The 21,820-nt window shown below is 40.7% G+C and overlaps 1 protein-coding gene across 1 annotated transcript; it reads right to left on the reverse strand.

The window, feature by feature from the left end:
- Positions 1-18,466: 18,466 nt before the first annotated feature.
- Positions 18,467-20,106, reverse strand: LOC148029486 (tuliposide A-converting enzyme 1, chloroplastic-like). The gene has a single exon (XM_087688325.1). The coding sequence runs from the start codon at positions 20,063-20,065 to the stop codon at positions 18,620-18,622; it is 1,446 nt and encodes a 481-aa protein (XP_087544451.1). The 5' UTR covers positions 20,066-20,106; the 3' UTR covers positions 18,467-18,619.
- Positions 20,107-21,820: the final 1,714 nt, after the last annotated feature.

Genomic DNA, 21,820 nt, shown 5'->3' on the forward strand with positions numbered 1-21,820 from the left:
CCGTATATCAACAGAGCATCCAAAGCAAGGGATCGATCAAGCATCACCTATAACATCTAATACATCATGTAACAGCCAATGTCCAATCTCTGAACACCCAAATAAGTATTCAAGAGCTCCAAAGTATGCAAATCCATGCCCAACTAAAGCTCCAAGTGGCAATCAAACACAGACAATGTAAGGAGCATGCATTTCTAGCATATGCATCAAAGCCGAAGGGTCAAGCATATGAAAGGTGAGAAGGATCGAAGCTTGCACGCGAGCTATGGCGGGAGAGCAAGAGCAAGAAAAGAGAGAGACAAGAAATGGGAACTCCAACAGTCACAATGTGTGACCGAGCCTTCCTTTATTCAAATTTTCACTAAAAGAATAAAGAATAAAGTGACGTGACAGGCGCCCGCCACCTGCAGTGTGCAGTGGCGGGTACTGTCAGTGTAGTAATACACGGGGCGGCACGGCGGAGGCGCCTTTACCCCCAACAACCTCCCACTTAAAGGCGAATCTGCCCTAGTGAGAGAGAAAAGAAAAAAGAAAAGACGGTACAAATGTACATAGGTACAAGGGATGAGGAAAGGCGACACCTCATCCAATGCCCATCAACCTCCTGAGGAAGGCAAAGCGCTCAATAGTGAGGCTCTTTGTGAGTAGATCTGCACGATTCTCATCAGTGGAGATCTTGACAAGGTCAACAGACTTGTCCTCCACGACACCACGTATGAAGTGATACCTCACCTCAATGTGTTTCGTCTTCGCATGGAAGACCGGATTCTTAGCCAACTGAATGGCACTCATAGAATCCGAATGCAGTGTAGATGTAGCATCAATCCCAAGGTCAGCAACTAGACGGCCTAACCATATGGCCTCCTTGCAAGCCTCAGTGGCTGCAACGTACTCGGCCTTAGTGGTAGACAAAGCCGTACACTTCTGAACCCTGGACATCCAAGAGACAGCCCCTCCAGCATAGGTGAATACATAGCCAGAAGTGGACTTCCTACTATCTGCATGTCCTGCATAATCGGAGTAAATGTACCCCACGACCCCTGTATCCTGGCTGCCATAGCAAATACACATATCTGCTATGCCCTTCAGGTACCTCATGATACCCTTCACGGCATCCCAATGTCTACTGCCAGGTGTACCCATATAGCGTGCCACAACACCAACTGCATGCGCAATATCTGGACGAGTGGCTATCATGGCATACATCAAACTGCCCACGGCTGAAGCATAAGGGATCTTGGCCATCTCGGCTCTCTGCTCATCTGTCTGCGGACAATCGGCCTATGATACCTTCACATAAGAAGGTAATGGACAGCCAATAGGCTTTACGTCCTGCATGCAGAAGCCCTCAAGGACTTTATGAATGTACTCCCGCTGTGAGAGATACAAAAGCCCCTGATGCCTATCGCGCTTAATGCGCATCCCAAGTATATGTGAAGCCTGTCCCAAATCCTTCATCTCAAAGCTCTTCTTCAGCTGAGATTTAAGAGCATCTAGCTCATCATGAGCTTTCCCTGCTATCAACATATCATCAACATAGAGTACCAAGATAAGCAAACTGCCATCACGGGCTTTCTTCGGGTAAAGACACGGATCCATAGCACTCCTGCTATAGCCCTGTGACTACATAAAGGAATCAAACTTATGATACCATTCCCTAGGTGCCTGTTTCAAGCCATACAAGCTCTTCTTCAACTTGCACACTAGGTGCTCCCTGCCAGGTTCTGCAAAGCCCTTAGGCTGATCCATATAGATCCCATCATGCAAGTCCCCATGTAGAAAAGCCGTCTTGACATCCATCTGATATAGATCTAAGTCAAGCTGTGCAACCAAAGCCAAGACTAAGCACAGGGTGGTCATCTTAACCACAGGAGAGAAGACCTCATCAAAGTCCACACCATGTTCCTGCTTAAAACCCTTTGCTACCAATCTAGCCTTGTATGCTGGCTTGGGGTGTCCAGGGGTACTTTTCAGCTTGTACACCCACTTGCATGGCAAAGCCTTCTTGCCCTTAGGCAAGGCAACCAAATCCCAAGTCTCATTCTTATGCAGGGAGTCTATCTCAGATTGCATAGCCCTCTCCCAGGAGTGACTGTCACCCCTGCGCATAGCCTCATCATAAGTGAAAGGCTCTCCTGCATCTGTAACCAAAACATAATGCATAGAGGGCTGAAATCTGTCAGCAAGTGGACGTCTGTCTCTAGCAGACTGTCTCACTGCAGGCTCTGCTGCCTGTCTAACTACCGGTCCAACACCCTAGCCCTGTGGAGAAACTGCTGCAGGCTGTACTACTGGCTGTGCTGGAGCTCTAGGCTCCTCCTGAAAGATCACTCTGCGCATCTCAACCACCTTCTCAGGCTGCCTGTGCATCTTCTCTTCATGGAAGACGACATCATGGCTGCGTACTATTTTCCGCGCCTGCGGATCCCATAGGTGATAGCCCATCTCTCCTGACTCACCATAGCCAAGGAATATGCATTTAATGCTCTTTGGATCCAATTTACTCCTCTTGTCCTTGGGCACATGGCAGAATGCCTCACATCCAAAGACACGGAGATGCGCATAAGAGGATGGCTTACCAGCCCAAACTTCCTCTGCAACCTGGAAATCCAATCCACTGGAAGGCGATCGATTTATGACATGCCCTGCCGTACTAACTGCCTCAGCCCAAAAACTCTGGGGTAGGCCTGCATGGCTAAGCATAGAGTGCACACGCTCCTAAATAGTCCTGTTCATGCGCTCAGCCAAACCATTCTGGGGTGGGGTGTAAGGGACGGTCAACTGACGCTTAATACCCCTGTCATCACAAAACTGCTCAAAAGCATGCGAGACATATTCTCCCCCATTATCTGTCCTAAGGCATTTCAGCCTATACCTAGTCTGGTTCTCAACAAGAGCAAGCCATCTCTGAAAAACTGCCAAGACATCGGACTTCTGCTTTATGGGATAAGCCCACACTTTCCTAGAAAAATCATCAATGAAGGTAACGAAGTACTTCGCGCCACCCATAGACATGCAAGGCATAGGCCCACAAACATCAGAATGCACCAATGCCAAGGGCTCACTCATGCGTGGCCTACCCGATTTCTTATGCATAGACCTATTCTGCTTACCATAAAGACAATGATCACACGAGTCAAAACATGCATAATCCAAAGGCGGAAGATACTGCAAACTAGATAACATTTTCATTCCCTTCAAAGACATGTGCCCTAAACGAGCATGCCAAAGTGATACATGTGGGATAGAACCCACTGCCAAAACATGGTCAACTGAGGACCCAGATACAACAAGAGGATAGAGGCTGCCAGACTTGGCGCCTCTAGCAAGCACAAGTCTGCCACGAGTAATCTTCCAGGCAGAATCCCCAAAACATACATGAAATCCTGCATCATCCAGCTGTCCTGCAGACATAAGACTGCGCGTAAGCGCAGGTACATGACGTACATCCCTAAGCAAAAATGAACTGCCAGTGGAAAACTGCAACTGAATATCACCCATGCCCACAATGTCAAGAGACATGTCGTCTCCAAGTCTGACTGAACCAGATATAGTGTGGTAAGAGTGGAACCACTCACGGTAAGGCGTCACATGGAAGGATGCTCCGGAATCCAATAACCAGCACTGTGAATACATACTAGATGTCTCAGTCAAGTGTGAAGCATCAAAAGAACTAGCTGCAAGTATAAACTCATCACCATCATCGGACTCCTCAGTCTGCGTGACATTAATTTCCTCAATCTTGACGCTGGACTTCGCAGGTACTATGCTGCGATCAGAGGACTTCTCCTGCACTTTATCTTTCCCCTTATCCTTGCGCTTCTCATTGCGCAACTCATGACATTGTGGTCTAATATGGCCCTTTTTCCCACAATGATGACAAGTGACATTTGCATTGCGCCCACGCGACTTGCCACGAGATTTAGACCGACCCTTCTGCGAGTCACGACCACGGTTATTACCACAATCATTCCTATCATTCATGCCTTTAACTGTCAAAGCATGACTACCACGAGGGGCATCCAAGTTTTTGCGATTCACCTCTTCCTGAAGAAGAGCACTCTCAACATCTGCCAATTTTAGAGTAGCACTAGAGGCACAAAGAGCAGTACGGAAAACATCCCATGACTCATTCAGAGTCCCAAGCAAGAAAAGAGGAGTTACTTCCTCTCCAAAGGTGATATCCTGCGAAGTCAGGTTCTTCAGTATAGCATGGAACTGGCTCAAGTGAGCAGACATAGTCGCATTATCCTTCATGCACAGATCCATAAGCTGCTTCAACCAGTACATCTGACTTGCCGGACTTTTCTTATCATAAAGATTTTTTATCTTATTCCATAGATCCCATGCACCCTGTGCTTCCTCAAATACATTATAATGTACCTGTTCAGTGAGAGACAATACAATCGTGGACTTGCATAGCTCATCAAGTTCAAGCCAGTCGTCATTGTCCATAGTTTCAAGCTGCTCCCCACTCAACCGAAGTGGCTTAATCTGATATTTTTGCACCAAGACCTACCAAATTTGACTCTTCCAGTAAGAGTAGTTGGTACCATCCAACTTTGTAATGTTAAAGATGGCACTATCATGCGAAGATGACGCCATTATGCAGGCTGGAAATGCCCAAATAGTCCAAAACTGCTTGCTGTTTTACTGCGGAAACTGCCCAAAAATGACCAAAATGGGGTCCAAAGGGCAAGCAAAGTGTGCCAAAAGTTGCTGCCCACTTAGTACTAGGTGCGGTACACCAAATCAAGATATTTCAGCATGAAAAGTACACCTCAGTCCACCAATAACTGCTTGCTGTAATAAATTGCAGGTATGCAGTCTAGAGAGCAAACTGTCCCAAAATAGGATCCAATGTCAAGCAAACAATGCTAGGTCCAAAGCCGGCATGAAACGGACATAAGCAAGGCCAATGATAGTGAAAAGAACATGAGCTCAACACCGAAGCATGTCAAAATAACATCTGCCAGTGAAAGGCACACCCCCAGACACTCTAGGCAAAGTGTTCCTGTAACTGCCAAAACCTGACACAAATAGGTGTCCGCTCAAAGAGAAAGATCCAAATATGAGACTCAGCTCATAAGCATCCTGTGAACCAAGAGTACATCAATGCATATCCATAAAGATCGGAGTATGATCCCAAAGTCTCAATGCATATGTAGCTGCTCAAGACATAAACTGCCCAAATACATGTAAGTGCTCCAATTGCATGCAACTGTCAAAGGTCAAGCAAGCATGTAAAATGTTCCCACTGGCACAAAAGGTGTACAAAGTGAGCTCAAAAGCTCAAACAACCCAAGAGAAAGCACCAGTGATAAGTGACCCTGTCAATGCATCAAGCGCATCCAAGAGAGCATGGCATACATGAAGCACCAGTCGTATTAACCATGAAGCAATACATAAGCCCAAATAAGCTCTCGGTCAACTCAATGACATCCAAATAGCAACCAAGATCAGTGATCAAGTAAGCCAGGAATGCTCAAATACATCCAAATCCAAGCTCCAAATGTCGGTATGGCATACACGAACCAAATAGCATATGTCACGAACCAAAGCATGTAATGCAAAAGCCTAACTGTCAAGCAGAGACATGAGGCATAGGCGGTCCACGAGCATGCCAAGTTGGTCCAAATGCCAATGAAGATGGAGCTAATGTGAAGCTCAAAAGCATCCCATAATCTCATACATATGCTCCAAGTCGTCCCCAAATGTCAGAGACATCATGCCAAAGCTCAAAGCATACATCCAGTATCGGTATGTAAGTGCCAAAGCCTGTAAAGTACCTTCAGCCCACTGTTATTCCAGCATGTATTTACTGTTCTAAACAGTAGATTTCAGCCCCGAATTCAAGCCAAAATCATGGTCAAACCAAATGCATACATCCCCAATACATCCGGGTAGGAAGTAGACCGCATACGGGCATCAAATAAGGTAACCGGAGTAAAGTATAAGCATCAAATGCCAATGCCAAGTGTGGCTGCCCTGTTTCCAGCACTGTGTAACAGTAAATAACAGTCCCAAATCAGCCAATATTTTAGGCCAAAATCATGGCATAATCATGTGCATACATTCCCAAGGCATTAGGCATCATGTAGACCGCTTACGGGCATCAAATAGCACAACAGGAATGAAGTATAAGCAACAAATGCTAATGCCAATGGTGCTGCCCTATTTTCAGCCTGTTATGACAGTTTATGACAATCCCAAATCTAAAGAGATCAGCCCCGAATGATCAAGACCAATGCCCAAAGCTTGAATGACATCAAACATGAAGTCTATAGCCCTCTTGATCAAGGTAGAGAGCAAGAAGCAATGGCCAAGTGTGGAGCTGAAGTAGATGAGTGCTCACAGCCTGGAAAAAAATGATGCAATCTGCCCTGTTGGTGCTGAACTTGCTACTGCTCCACATGGGCTGAAAAGGGGGTAATGGGGGGCTCAAGAAGGGCCTATCAAAGGCCTATGACAAGCCTCTTTGAGCCTTGATAGGTGTAAGGCATAATATGAGGGGAATAAGCTTCAAGGGTTTGAAGCCATGGCTGCCCTTGCTGTTTGCAACCTGTAGACTGAAATAAAACCCTAAAAGAATGATCAAATACCTCAGTATCAATGCCTTGAAGGTGCCTCAATAGGCTGGGAAGGTGCTCGGGAAGCCGAGGAGTGACGGGAGCTCGAGGAGATTGGATATGGCTGCCGGGATGGAGACCCAATGCATGAAGCGAGTCGATGCGAAGGTCGGGAAGCACCGAGTCGAGCTCGAGCAAGAGAATGCCAAGCTCTGATACCAGTTGAAAGGTGAGAAGGATCGAAGCTTGCACGCGAGCTATGGCGGGAGAGCAAGAGCAAGAAAAGAGAGAGACAAGAAATGGGAACTCCAACAGTCACAATGTGTGACCGGGCCTTCCTTTATTCAAATTGTCACTAAAAGAATAAAGAATAAAGTGACGTGACGGGTGCCTGCCACCTGCAATGTGCAGTGGCGGGTACTGTCAGTGTAGTAATACACGGGGCGGCACGACGGAGGCGCCTTTACCCCCAACAGCATAAACTATAGGCATAATGACTGTCACAAAGCATGCCACTGTAGACCAATGTCAATCAAATGCTAACCAAGATGGAGCTCAATCGAAGCTCAAAAGATATTTTGGATCAATACAAGATGTGCCAACCTCTGTATATATCTACGTAGTCATATGAGTCACCTAGAAAGCACCAGTGACCAATAGGCAGCGCATACACTGACCAAATAGGCTTCAACCCTGGTTATTACAATAATAAATTCACTATCAAAACTAAGTAAATCAGTCCTCAAATCAAGCTCAAAGCCACCTCAAAACATGGGCATATGATATATCAATGTACTAGCATCAATGGTACACAACGCTATTTCAGTAGCAAAGCCAACTCCACATCCAATCCTTAACATAGGCATAGCATTCCCATACATGTAGACATCACCCCATCATAAATGGGCATCATAAGACCAACAAAGCTGACCATAGAAGCATCAAATGGAGTGTTTCCCTATATTTCCAGCCAGCAAACCTCAACCAAATAGACATAGTAAATGAAGTAGTTAAATCAGTCCAAAATCAACTCCAAGCAATGACATAGCATCCAGAATATATAAGCATCAATCGAGCATCATCCAACCAATGGCAATGAGTGTAGACATCAAAGATAAGTATTGCCATGTTTTATGACAATTTGTGGACTTTATAACAATCTAAATATAAAGCTTAGCACTCAAATCAAATGCCAAGAGTGGAAGGATCAATGTCAAGCATGAAAACCAAGTGTATAAGTGCTTGTATAGCTACCCAATGAAGAAGATATGTTGTAGGAGATGAAAAACGTGAGATGTTGCTAAAAAAAGGGCATGTTTCACACAATGTGATACTACATCAACAAGGTGAGGGCTACAAAGGGCTGCTCCAACTTGCTCAAGAAGGTTCAAAGAGTGCCCAAGAAGAATGCAACTGATAGGAAGCTCGAATGGAGTGGCTATGGCTACCAACAAAGAGATGACTGCTATAGATATTCAAATGGAAGCTGACAGTGTGCCAACTGGAGCTTTTAAAGAAGAAGGCTCTAATACCACTTGAAGGGAGGTGAGCCCTGAAGTGGAAGCACGAGTAGGAGCAAGAGCAAGAGAGAGAAAGACACACACAATGTGGGAACTCCAATAGTCACAATGTGTGATCGGCTTTCCCTTTAGTCAAATGGAACTGAAAGAATAAAGAATGAAGTGACAATAATGGATGCCCACCGCCTATAGTAAGATAGTGAATCAATTCATATTGAGTTTTACCATGAATGTATCTCGGTAACTAAATAGTTTGTCTGACCATAAGGCACACAGTAATACTTAGGGTGTAGTCATTATGGCTAATCTCCTATTGATGGTTATCTTATGGAATAGGCACACACTAATATTTTAATGATATGTATTATTAATACTTGGAAATCTGAAATTATCAATTGTGTAAAAACCATGAAGTTTATTACATGACACTGTTTGCTTTATATAACATTGTTGTCTGCTTTAAACTAGGCAAAACACTAGTCTCACCTTGATCTTAATAATAGTCTTGAAGTAAACAAGGATATGTGTTGCTACTAATGGAGATAGGAAAATGTATAGGGTAGTGAATGGCTAAGTACTAGCAACGACACTTGATAATGATTGGGCTATCTAAGGCAATGGTTATTTAAGCCAAGTTCAAAACTGTGCTAAATAGCAGATTATGTACACCTTGAGGCTATTTTAAATCTCATTTATGAGTCTTCCCAATATTAGTATACTAAATTACTAGCTACACATCTTTGTCTTAATTGTCCAAATCATGGGACATTTTTCTTTGATTTTTTTATTGGTGTGGTCTTGGAAATTTTGAGATTGACTTAATAGGGATGAAGATATTATTATCCTTAGGCTCTTCTTGTCATATGAGATTTACTTAGTAGGTACTAGGATATTACTATCCTTTGACCCTCTTTGTTGTATGGTATACTTGATGATATATTTCATATACTAAATTTACTTTAGGATCTAGGGTTTGCTAACATTAGCTACTACTTCTTATTGGTGACATCGATGACAAGTGGCTAGGAATGGTAAGACCTGTAATATGCATTAGAAGGCTAGGTTTTAACCTTCTTCTTTTACATGGATATAGGTATAGTTCCTAGCCTTATGATACCATGTGTCGTTGATTGTAGCTACCCAAGATTCTAATTGAAGACTTTCTACCCTTATTTTGTGTGAAAAAACATATATTGATTAGCATACTTGTTAAGGACAATTGAAAGTTTTTATTATTTAAAAAATTCATACTTTTTTCTTAAATATGTATACAAATTTTTTAAGGAAATTGTGAAACCAAACACGCACTCCTACTATCCCTATTAACCACTGGCTAGGTTAACATATACATATTTAAGAATTGAGTGTGCTCTCATATTCTTAATTAATATATATTCCGTTTTTGTAGTACACATGGATCCCCTTATTGGTTGAATTGGGATATAGTACTACTTTGACTAAGATTGAGTCCCCAACCATTGTCATACAATCTGTCTTGGCATGGTTTAAAGACCCTGACTTTCATAAAAAACTAATTGATTTTGAAGCTCAAGCATTCCATAATCATTCCCTTTTAGCCCTAAAAGTAGCTTCTATTAATGACTGGATTGCCCTATTAGTCAAAGCCTTCAAAGAGCCAATCTCTCTAGTGGATTATCTCACAAGACTATTGGTCTCTCTTTCCAACATAAATTGTGAGGATGCATGTGATCTTAAGTTTTATATATCCTCACTACCTTGCATAATAAATAAACTATACCAAGTCAATGGTCTACCCTTAATTCCTCTTCCTTCCATTATAATAGAAAGTAAAGATATTTCCTTGATTGATCTAGACCTGTTGGACATGGAAGAAGAAAAAACTATTTCGTCTCTCACTGAGAAAGCAACTGAGAAAGAATCTAATAGAATTGTTCCCCTTGCATTTGCTAGAGTGATTCCATTTCTTCCTCCTAGACAACTTGAATTAGATTCAATTTGACTTGAACATAAGTTGTGGGATTTTTGAAGTAATCAACGAGTAGTCCCTTCACAATTCAATCTTTGGTGCTTATTTGTCTTTTATCCCAAGAAACAATTGACTAATGCAAATCCTCTACTATGTAATATTGGCAACTTTTGTCAGCTAATTTTTCATTTTATTTACATCTAGTCAAATTATTTGAGCTTAACCACACAAATGTTCAAGCCAACATCTCATTGCATGAACCAAAGGTGATTTGAATGCAAATGTGGTGCTTCCAATAAACCTTATTCTACTTCTATCATATGGGTAAACCACTTACTTTGGTTTGTATTCCAAAATATTTCCAAAATTTTCTCTTCTTCATTTGGACCTGCACAAGTATTTACCTTTATCTGCTGGGTCTCCACTATCCCAATGGAGGTTAGGTTTGCGCTCATAATCTATTATTACTTCTACTCCTACATGTTGGAGGCTGCCAAAACATCTATTATTATTCTTTTGGTGTAGCTCTCTTACCTAAATTTTCTCTATAATATATTATTACTTCCACTCCTACATGTTGGAGGTTGCCAAAAACCTCTATTATTCTTCTTTTGACACAACTCTCTTACCTAAATTAGCCAATACTATTGGGGGTAAAGGCGCCTCTACCTATCCGCTCATGTGACTACATCCACAGGTACCTGCACCACCTGCTTCTATTTGTAACCCATGGTAGACTCATGAATTGACTCAATAGTAGCCAATGTTACTTCATGGCTTGATGAAGTACTTCTCATAATATGGGTTGTTGTACTAGAGGCCTCAATTAGAGTTGTAATCATTTTCTATCTGAGTACATCGCAACCAAGCTTTAGTGGTTATTGTTATCTAAAGAACCAACTAAAAGCCCAAAATGATTTGTCTTAACCAAGTTTAAGCACAGAGAAGCCTTATACATGTACCAAAATTTAATTGTTCCAATTTAAACTTCAAACTATACCTTGCAAAGAATTTTATTTGTTGTAATTGGTTTGAAATAATTTGTACTGTAACTCAAGCAAGGCTTAATATTTCATATACATGCTATCCATAAATATTACACAAATTGGTCAAATATATAATACAAGATTTGATAACATATTAGGTTAATTGTATTCAAAGATTAATCCTAGAGGACTTGCCATGGCTTCCAATACTAAAGTACTCAAATTCATCTAAATTGATGCATCATCATAAATCAACCCACATTTTGAAGCTAATCTGATCATGCTAATTTCAAACAACCAACCCATGGTAGTACATACAATTAATATGGCCATGTATAAGCTCAATACAACCACAATTTCAACAATTTTGCACACTATGCTAATTAGGCACAAAGTAACCAATTTGCACAATATTTTGTTTGAGCTATTCATTGAACGCTTATCCTAACAATATCCCATTAGAATAAGGTCAATATACCAAAACCTTCACCTAGTTGTCAATAGCATATTGCTAGACACATGAATCCATGTACACCTAAAGCATTTACCCTTGTATAGTAGTCAAGGAGTCAAAACAAGTTAAGGCACCTTCTATGCAATGATAGATCCTCGTAGCTTTTACCATGACCATTTGCAACTATTCAATAAATCCATACCATATTAAGGAAACCCATCATAAATTCCCATCCTTAAGCCTATTTTTGTTAAAAGTCTTATATAGATCATGGTATCAAGAATCATGATACCTTCTGATTTCGTCCTTGAGACTATCAAATCAAATTCCATCCTTGCAAGCATTATTGTTATCATTACTTGGCAATGTCCCATATTTATTGAGCAATTTGGTGATAATCTCGACATGCCCTATGTCAACCAAAAGGGGCACAATTCCTCTAAATGATGATGCCTTATCTAGCCTTATTGTTGTCAGTTTTCAATATAAATGTTAATTTACCAAACGTGTAGGATTATTATCAAAGCATCAATCCTCACCAATTCCTATACCACTGTATCTTATCACACCTACTACATAATGTAATTTGTGAAAACTAGTAATCAAATCAACATTTATTATATGAGCCAATAAGCATCACACATTACCAGATATAATTGAAACCCAAATTTTCTTGCTATTTTGGAAGGATCAAAACAACATAGGCCCAACCTAAGGGTTGGAAGACAAGGGAATTAAAGCCATTAAGAATAAAGGCCCAAGAAGGTTGATGAAGTCCACATAAGCTCAATAGTAGACCAAGAAATGCTTGAAGCAAGTAATTGTTTATGAGTAGAAACCACTCCAATAAATAGTTAGATGTCCTACAGATCACAGGGTAGATTGAAAATTTACTCAAAGATTCAGGGTGATAATTAGAGGAATCCCCCACCACTTAGACATTGGATCATAATGCTTCATTACCAAACAGATGGAGAACACGTTGAACAATCTAAACGAGGCATGTTATGGTGCTTTACGTGTAATTTTAACCTCCAATATGCATGTGTGCATATAAGTATATATGTACATGTGTGTGTGTGTGTGTGTGTGTGTGTGTGTGTGTGTGTGTGTGTGTGTGTGTGTGTGTGTGTGTGTGTGTGTGTGTGTGTGTGTGTGTGTGTGTGTGTGTGTGTGTGTGTGTGTGTGTGTGTGTGTGTGTGTGTGTGTGTGTGTGTGTGTGTGTGTGTGTGTGTGTGTGTGTGTGTGTGTGTGTGTGTGTGTGTGTGTGTGTGTGTGTGTGTGTGTGTGTGTGTGTGTGTGTGTGTGTGTGTGAACATAGCAAGGCTTAAAAGCAATTGCTGAAACTAGCTTCTTATTACTAAAGAAAACAAAAATTTGTAGCTATATCATTGGTTATCAAAACTAGATTTGCAACAAGCCAAGAACGCACCATCTTCAAACTCAAGTTTCAAGAAATAGCACAAAATATAACAAAGGAAACACATTCATGCAAGAGGGATACCACTTGTCACTGCAAAATCAACTAAGTTGATTATTAGTGAGAACTAAATAGCCCAACTTACATTGAAAGCCTCTGTAGTAGTATCCAATTGCTATCCATGTCACCTACATGAAACAAGTTTATATTTTTCATGTCCATGAGGCTATTGAAGGGTAGCATCTCCAAAACTTGAATGCAGAGCAGTTACAATAAGATAACTACTATTGACCATGTGGACTTAGATCTACAATCAAGTTCGTAAGCCCATTTTGGATTGAGATATGCAAGGCTACAACAATAAGATAGCAACAATTGAGCTCATGGGCATAGATCAATATGAGAGTCTGTAAGCCCATTGCCAAGGAAAGTGTTCAATAGCTAACCATATCTAGTAAAGAATAAGGAGCAATGCACACAATCTACAAGTTTTTCATAGGGGGTTGTGTATTATAGCAAAGGTAAACCAATAATAATATTGGGAGGAATAATCATAGTGAAAGTTCACTGTTTTCAACAAAAACTTAGATTATTACAAGAAATAATAAATTTAGAAGTTACTAAACTCAAAGATTATTTAGATAAGGTAGAGGAACAGTATCATTCTAAGTATATTTCCTTTTAAGGATTAGAAAATTGTATAAGATAACATGCAATTCATCTCATAGCATGTTAATCCACCTTTTACATTATGATGCTTTGATGAGACATTACCAACCAAACCAGATTTCCCTAAATATTAGGAAATATTCATTTCCAAGGGACAAGAATGAGACTATTCCAAGCATAACAACACTTCTTAGCTAGTTAAGAAACTCCTGATTACACCCATCATATAGATGATTGTATAAATCAAGTTGCTAATGTAAGTTGCCTTCAACCCATACCTTTTAGGGCTATGTGCAAGTGGCAATGTATGGAAGGACCAATACCCATCATATTCCATAAAATAGAAGTCACAAGATTATTTATGACAAATACACGTTTCATAAGATGCAATGAATGTATTCCTTGGTTTATAGAAAATAGATTTAAGAGAAGGAATTTCCAACCAAATACCACTTCCTTGAATACATTTAATCGCAAAGGTTGCTCAATAAGGAAACAAATTTCTTTAAACCACTTATCAAGGAAGATCTTATTAAGCAAATCATCATAAAAGGTTAGGTGTATGATCATGGATGACTATTTATCCTTAACTAGCTTAACCTAGCCATGTTGCTAATGCACTAAGACTTTCCCTAATAAAAAAGTAGTTGTTTAACTATAGAACCGCAAACATAAAGATAGACAGCCTTTCTCTTAAGACTTTATGAGATAGACTAATTAGAGTCTTGAGTTGAGTAGGTAGTGACTGTATTGCCAAAATATATTGGCATGTAATGGCTTTAGGGGCACCTACTACCCCTTGTTGTAGCATTGGAACTCTTGACTAGTGGAGTGATATTAGCACCTTGTTGTAGTTTGGGTGGATTGAAGCACCTCTCTATAATCTTCACACCATTACCTTTCTTATTAAGAACAAGATAACTCCATTCTTAGAGTCCATAAGGTTTTTGCATATGTTAGAACCATCTCTCTAAAGTATGCAAATATCAATGATGCCTTAATCACTTTGCATGCCTCTTTGTAATCCAATTGAAGAATAATAACATTGAACCACACAAGCTTTTTGCTTAAAAAACTATACCCACATTATACATTATAAACCTTAATGCTTAAGGGTAGAGCCCAAGTGGAAGCACATAAAAAGAAGTAACAAGAAAGTAAGAGTTATGGCAGATGGGACTAGAGAGCAAGAGAGAGATATACCATATATGGGAACTTCAATAGTCACAATGTGCGACCATCCTTTCCTTATTTAATATTCACTGAAAGAACAAAGAATAAAGTGACAATGATGGGCACCTGCTACTTACAGTGTACATGTGTGTGGAGTAAATGTAGTGCAACGTAAGCACAAGTGCCTTCACCCCCAACAAACTCTGACTTAAAGACAGATGTGCCTCTAGTAGTGAGTAGAGAACAATGAAAGGTAGAGCCTGAGTGGAAGTACACAAGTGAAAGAAAGAGCAAAGCAAGAGCTATGGTTGATAGAACGAGAGAGCAAGACAGAGACACACTGTATGTGGGGACTCCAACAGTCACAATCTATGACCAACCTTCCCTTATTCAATAATCATTGAAAGAATAAAGAGTAAAGTAACAATGATGGGCGCTCGTCACCTACAATATATAGGTGTATAGTCAGAGTGTGTGGAGTAAATACAAGGCAACATAGGCACAAGTACCTTTACCCCTGATAAATGCATGATCAAACCATAAAATGGTGATGTTTTGTGTTGTTGTTACTCTCTCCAAGACGGCCACATATCGCAACAATATTTATGAATGGCCTAAGAAGATTAAAAACACCATATAGAAATCTTACATCATTTTTAATATCATTTAGCTTCGTGGACTTCGCAATAAGGCATACACCATGAGAAGGGCATCTATATGTAGATATATCGCAATAGCATTTAATGCTTGCAAAGATTCATAGCTATAGAGAAATTTAATGACACGTTTATCACTATACTACATTAGAATGGAAAGAATTCAGAAACTAAACCTAGTCCTAGGTGGCGAACATAGAGTGCTCCCAAATCCTCATGTCGTTTCTGGAAGTAAGAAAAATATATTTCTATGATCTTTCATTTCAATGTATGCCTTTTATCTCAACAAGTTTCTGGGCACAGTTATATCACAACGTACAGTCCTCTTGTAGCCTTAAGGGGCTGTAACAGCCATTGTCTTTGCCGAGTGCTGGGACCTGTAAGTCAAGACATGTTACCGAAGCAACAGACGCTTTCCTTTCCATTCAGAGTTTGAGCTCTCTATTGTGCTAATCTATATAGTAATTAAGATTAATTCACATGCATGTTTGGCCACATGTATGAATGCATGTTTGCGTATGTAAGATCGCAGACAACCATCACAGTAATTTGTAACCTTTTTTCTTCTTTGGAGTCCCATACATGGGTTTTATGGTGTCGATCTAATTCTTGATTCATTCCCACTTATCATCTACACGTGTGTGTGTGTGTGTGTGTGTGTGTGTGTGTGTGTGTGTGTGTGTGAGAGAGAGAGAGAGAGAGAAGTAATCCCAAATTCGAAATGCTTTATAGTGGTAAGTGCAAGCCATTGACATTTTATAACATATGAAAATGTGTGCCTTTTTTTAAACAAAATTCTATGAGCATACCAAATTTATGCATGTTGTATATTTTCAAAGTTTGCATTGACAAATCAAGTGCCACAATTTTAAATTAGAGATGGAGATGTTAGTAATAGGGTTCTCTCCTTTGCAACTCTTGAATTATATGACTATGTGATATTTTTTGTCATGATTTATTGAAATTTCTCTCTCTCTCTCTCTCTCTCTCTCTCTCTCTCTCTCTCTCTCTCTCAAGGGCCCACATGTTCCATATATGACATAGAAAGTGTTCCAAGGCTATTGTAGCTTATTTAGTTTGCTATTTTGAATGAAACAAGTAATATTTTGAATGAAACAAGTAAGTCCTTTAAGTAAATCTAGAAAGAGACCTAAAAGCACATAAACACAAAATGTCTTCCAATGTATTAAGGTCTTCTCTCAAGAAGATAGAGATGCTACAAGTTGGTTCTTTCAAGGCACTTCATTATAGAGCTACACAAATGAAGGCCTAAGTTAATATACCAACCTATGACCAATTAGACCATTGTCTCATATGGAGAGAGTTGGATCTTTTAATAAAAACAAAGGTGGTAGTCTAAACACCAAGCTACTCAACCCCTTATCACTAAGTAAGAATGGACATTGGCTTATTTTTGTATATAGTTTTGTGAAGTCTAGAAGTAAGGTTATAGATTGCATGATTTGTGTTCACATGTATTTTTATTATGCACTATTTTTGGATGGTGATTTCAAATTTTCAAACCCATCTATATACTATTATAATTGGCACATATCTTGATGTGAACCCTAAGCCGATATGGCAATCGTGTAATGCTCACAAACCTCTTTGAACCTCTTTTTTTCAAAAGAAACACAGACAAAATATAGATGAACAAATAAATTACCAATGCACGAACTTTGATAAACCTCTCGGTAAAATTACACTCAAAGTGCTTTTTCATTGGACAACAATGAGTCAAGTTAATAATGTAAATCAAACATTTGTGCATCCTTTCCCTTTGTTGATATCCTTGCTCTATATTTCTTTATGCTAGTTATTCTTCTTAAGGCTTCTTACTTAAATATTTATTGAAACCTTGCATTTAACAAAACAAAATGGCCATCCTCCAATGTCTCTTCCAAACCCCACAATTTTTTGCCTTTCTATTCTCTAACATAAAATGCTCCTACACATTGAGCTTGAAGATTATCCTAACAAAAGAACAAGGAGAGAGCATATTGAATTGTGTCTTAAGTAATTTCGAGTTTCAACAAGTGACGAGAAACTACTATGATCACCACAATGCACATAGAAAGTGTAGAACATAGAAAAGAAAAATGAAGAAAGCCTAAAAGAGACAAAGTGAAATCTTTCTAAAAATAATTGTGGAAAAAAATGGTTACTCACATCAAAATAACACTTTAAATATCCATACATATAGGTACCATAAATAGTTATAATGCACACACAGAGAGAGAGAGAGAGAGAGAGAGAGAGAGAGAGAGAGAGACTCTTCACACATTCAACATCTCACAAGTGAATGCATTACTCCATGTAGATCGATATATATTACTTATTATAGTGCACAAATGTATATGACTATGTACATGCTTCGATGAATACTCCCAATCAAATGTATATGACTATGTACATGCTTCGATGAATACTCCCAATAAATTAGGCATGAAATGCCCCGTATTTTGCGTGCAAAGTATGTGATGCCTTCTTTTGTGAACATAGCACAACCGCTTCCCTTTGCCCACAAAAGTGCAAAGTAAATGAAGTGAAACCTTGTGAGGTTTGCAAGTCTACAAACTACACAACACACGATTAGTGGGTCTGGCCAGCAATACCAACCAAACCAGCTAGTGTTTATTAACATCTAGCTTCGTGGAGGCTTCGCTACAAGGCATAGTTCATAAGAAGAAGGGCATCTATTTGCCTCAAACTTAGGCATGCTTATCGACCCATTGAGAATCACAATTTTGGAGGGGGGGAGGTGGCCTCCAATGCAATGTGTGTATGTGTATGTGCATGTGCATGTGTGAACATTCACTAGTAGCCACTTGTGTGAGTGTGTGCATGTGATAAATTGTATCAAGGGTCATTTATGGCATTTATTTTATGCTAAACAACATTTCAGCATTTGCAAGCCCTCTTAGAACCCTAGATAGCATTAATTCAAGGAGGAACAACCATTCCTAGGCACATTTAAGAGAGTATCAATGATGTGTGAGATCCACAACACTAGAACATGGTGCAAAACAAGGTGATATTAGTTATGCAAAGACTCGAGTTTTGTTCTTAAAGTAGGGGTAGTAGCTTTGATGTGGGGGTGATAGTACATCTAGGGCAATGACTTATGGGAAGCTTTAAAATGCTCACGAGGCAACCTCTGCCCCTCTACTGCTTTCAAAAATTTAAAACACTTTTAAGCTGTATAGGAAACACAATTTTATCCATCATAATGAGCTTTGGTTCTGAGATGGAACGCAGTGATCAAGGATGAAGTTAATGAGGTGCTTGTATAGAAGCTCTGACTCCTCTTTTTTGGGGTACATGAGGTGGAAGCAATGTCCAAGCCCGGGGGTAACATGGAGATCCACATTGTGGCCACAATCGTGCATGGCTTTAGCGTAATAAAGTGCAGCAGGAGACAGGACATCTTGCTCTGCAACCGCAACAATGCAGGGCGGCATCGGAGCATCCTTGATGGAAGGAGCTTGGGCGTGGAGAGGATTGGCCAAAGGGTGGTCTAAATCAGAACCTGGCGGCAAGAAAAGCCTTCTGTATGTGTTGGGCCTCCTCTCCATACCGCTATTGTTGAAGAAAGCAGGTGTAAACACTTGATCAATAAGGAAAGCAGCATGGATGATAAGGAGGCCTTGAATTTGAATAGGCGCCCATTGTCTGTGCACGAGTCTCATGGCAAGGTAGTGGGTGATGGCTGCTCCTGAGCTTTCTCCTGCTATGAAGCAATTGGAAAAGTCTGCGTGGTCACGGAGCCATGGCTCAAGGGCTATATTATCCGAGGGAGTTTGATCGGGCAATGTTGCCGTGCCAGTTTGGGACTGGTACAAAGAGCCTTGATGGTATGGCTGTGGGTGCATGCCATTTTCAATCTCCTCTTGTGATACTTGACGCATGCGACTTGCAGTGTTTGCTTGTGATAATCGGTACCCGTCACTCCCTCGTGATGCTTGACACACGCCACTTTCTTGTGACACTTGATGCATAGCCTTTCCACAATTACCTTCTGACACTTGATCTCTTCCCATCAGCCCTGCCTGCAAATCGCTATTGCCATCGTTCTTTGACACTGGCTGCATCGTATCAATTCCATCAATATTGCTAGGGGAGCCATAGCCACCACGGCACATATAAGCTTGTCTGTGGAGCCAGAGGAAGGCGGCGAAGGCGTCATCATAGGCGGCGGGGAGGCGGTGCTCGGGGGCCAGGCGGTAGTCGACGGAGATCCAGATGCTGTGGGAGCCGGCGGCCATTCTGGAGCAGAACCTATGGAAGGCAGCGGCGGAGGCAGAGCCGCTGCAGAGGCCGCCGCCATGGAAGTGGAGGACGACAGGGGCCCTGCGGCTGGCGGTGGCGACGGCGGCAGGCAGGAAGAGGCGGGCCCACACGCCCGTGGCGGGATCGATGGTGACGTCCTTAGAGGCTACCGTCGTGCCAGTGCTGCTGCTACTGAAATTATCAGGGCAGGCCGCGTCGAGAAAGCCGCCTGGGAAGGTGGGCCTGTGCACCGATCCGTCCTCGTACACCACGATGAAGCCATAGACCTCGTCCACTACGGCTTTCTCGACCTTCTGCCCACCGCCATCGCCATGAGGCGCTGGTGCGTTCGCAGGCCCAGGAGGAGGAGGAGGAGGAGGAGGAGGAGCAGGAGAGGCCATTGCTTTTTTGCTCCTCTCTTCTACATTTCGTATCTTCTTCGGGTGGTCATATAATGAGAGAGAGAGAGAGAGAGAGAGTGTGTGTGTGTGTGTGTGTGTGTGTGTGTGTGTGTGTGTCACGTTCATTGTGTGGAGTGGGCGTCCTACTTCGCAGTCGCGTAGGAGGACCACCACCGAACCTAACCCAGCAGTCACACCAACGTCGTCGGTTGGGAGAGTACCGTGTGTGAGTTGCCAAAGGTCGCACACTGTCTGTAGCCGGTCCCCCACACGCTAAAGCTGCTAACGCTCACGTATCCCATTTTGTAATCGAAACTTACACCTATTGATAGATATAGTGCGTACATGGAGGTGTAAAAAAGATACCACAAGATATTTTCAATTTAGGTGGATACTTACAATAATACTTTTTTCATTGTCTTCATATGTGCAACAAATGAAAGTAAAAAATCATAGTTCGAGTTCACCTAGCACTTGATTATTTGGGTTAAAAGTGGAACTATTTACTGTTGTAAGTCCCAACAAGTTCCATAAATTTCTAATAGGAAATGAATCTTTTGGAGCCCTATTGAAAGGCTATTGTATTTATTGGACATTAGGGTTTACATCAAGGCTTGTTGTCACAAGCCACTCATTGTCCTCTACAATTAACTCTCTTTGGGCCTATCCTTGACTCTCCAATATGGGTGACCAACTAGGTGGAACAAAGTCCCTTTTTGCTACATTTTGCTTTCCCAAAGATACCTCAACATTGCAATTTTGATCTTGGCTTCAACACACAAACTCAATTCCACTTGGTCTAGTAGGTCTTAGCACTAATCCTAATTGTTGACTCTTTATACAAAAAGATTATTTTAGTGCTTTAAATGACTTATTTATTTATGCTTTACTTCAAAGGTGATCCAATCAAACAAACTACCTATCATGATACTAAATTGCTCAAATTTTGATCTTGAGATGAAGAAAAAAGGTAAGTGAAAAAAACCACATAAAGACAAAGAACAACAATTTTGTTGTCACAACCTCTTCCAAGTTCCAAAAACACTAGCTCCCTTCATACTATTGTCAATTCAAGTTTTGAAGAAACATTAAGGAGAATAAATCTACATTCTAAGTCTTCTTATGGCTATAGTGTAAGGAACAAGGATTCTTCCTCAAATTAGAGGCACAATGTATTTAATATTTGTACTCTTAACTCCCTCCTCATTGTCTTCAAGGCATTGTACGTCACAAAGTCGTTCCATCTATACTATCTCTTATTTTAAAACTTACCAAACCTATCACCAAACTTGAGATGATCCTATGTGGCACAATCTTAAAGACTTTTGAGAGAAAAATATGATTTTACTTTCAACAACAATTTTTTTTTCAAGGCTAAAGGAAATCCAACTTGTGCCACATTCAAACTCAAACATGCCACCCTCTCTCAAACTAGCAACTCAATCAACACATATCTCTCTCTCTCTTCCACATTGTCATTAATATTCTCTCTTGCCTCACCTTTACCAAGTTCTCCCTCTTCCTAAAAATAGTTAACCCTTTCATGAAGATTGGATGACTCCAAAGAAGGCGCTTGCAATTTTTTAAAGACATTAATCCTGATCATCATATCCATATTTTTTCACTCCCCTTCTCACAGGTGCTAACAAATTCCTTTTCCACCATTCCTTATCATCATGTCCATATCTTCTTGCCTCTCCTTCTCAAAGCTTATGAATCTGCATGCTCTTCATTACTATACGCTCCCTCTCTAAA

This window comes from Lygodium microphyllum, chromosome 11 (assembly GCF_053477565.2).
Source record: "Lygodium microphyllum isolate KBCC chromosome 11, Lygodium_microphyllum_v1.1.10, whole genome shotgun sequence".
In the NCBI taxonomy this organism is placed as follows: Eukaryota; Viridiplantae; Streptophyta; class Polypodiopsida; order Schizaeales; family Lygodiaceae; genus Lygodium; species Lygodium microphyllum.

What these genes read in the sequence shown, in the direction of transcription:
- LOC148029486 (XM_087688325.1), bottom strand. Translation starts at nt 20,065, where the DNA reads ATGGCCTCTCCTGCTCCTCCTCCTCCTCCTCCTCCTCCTCCTGGGCCT.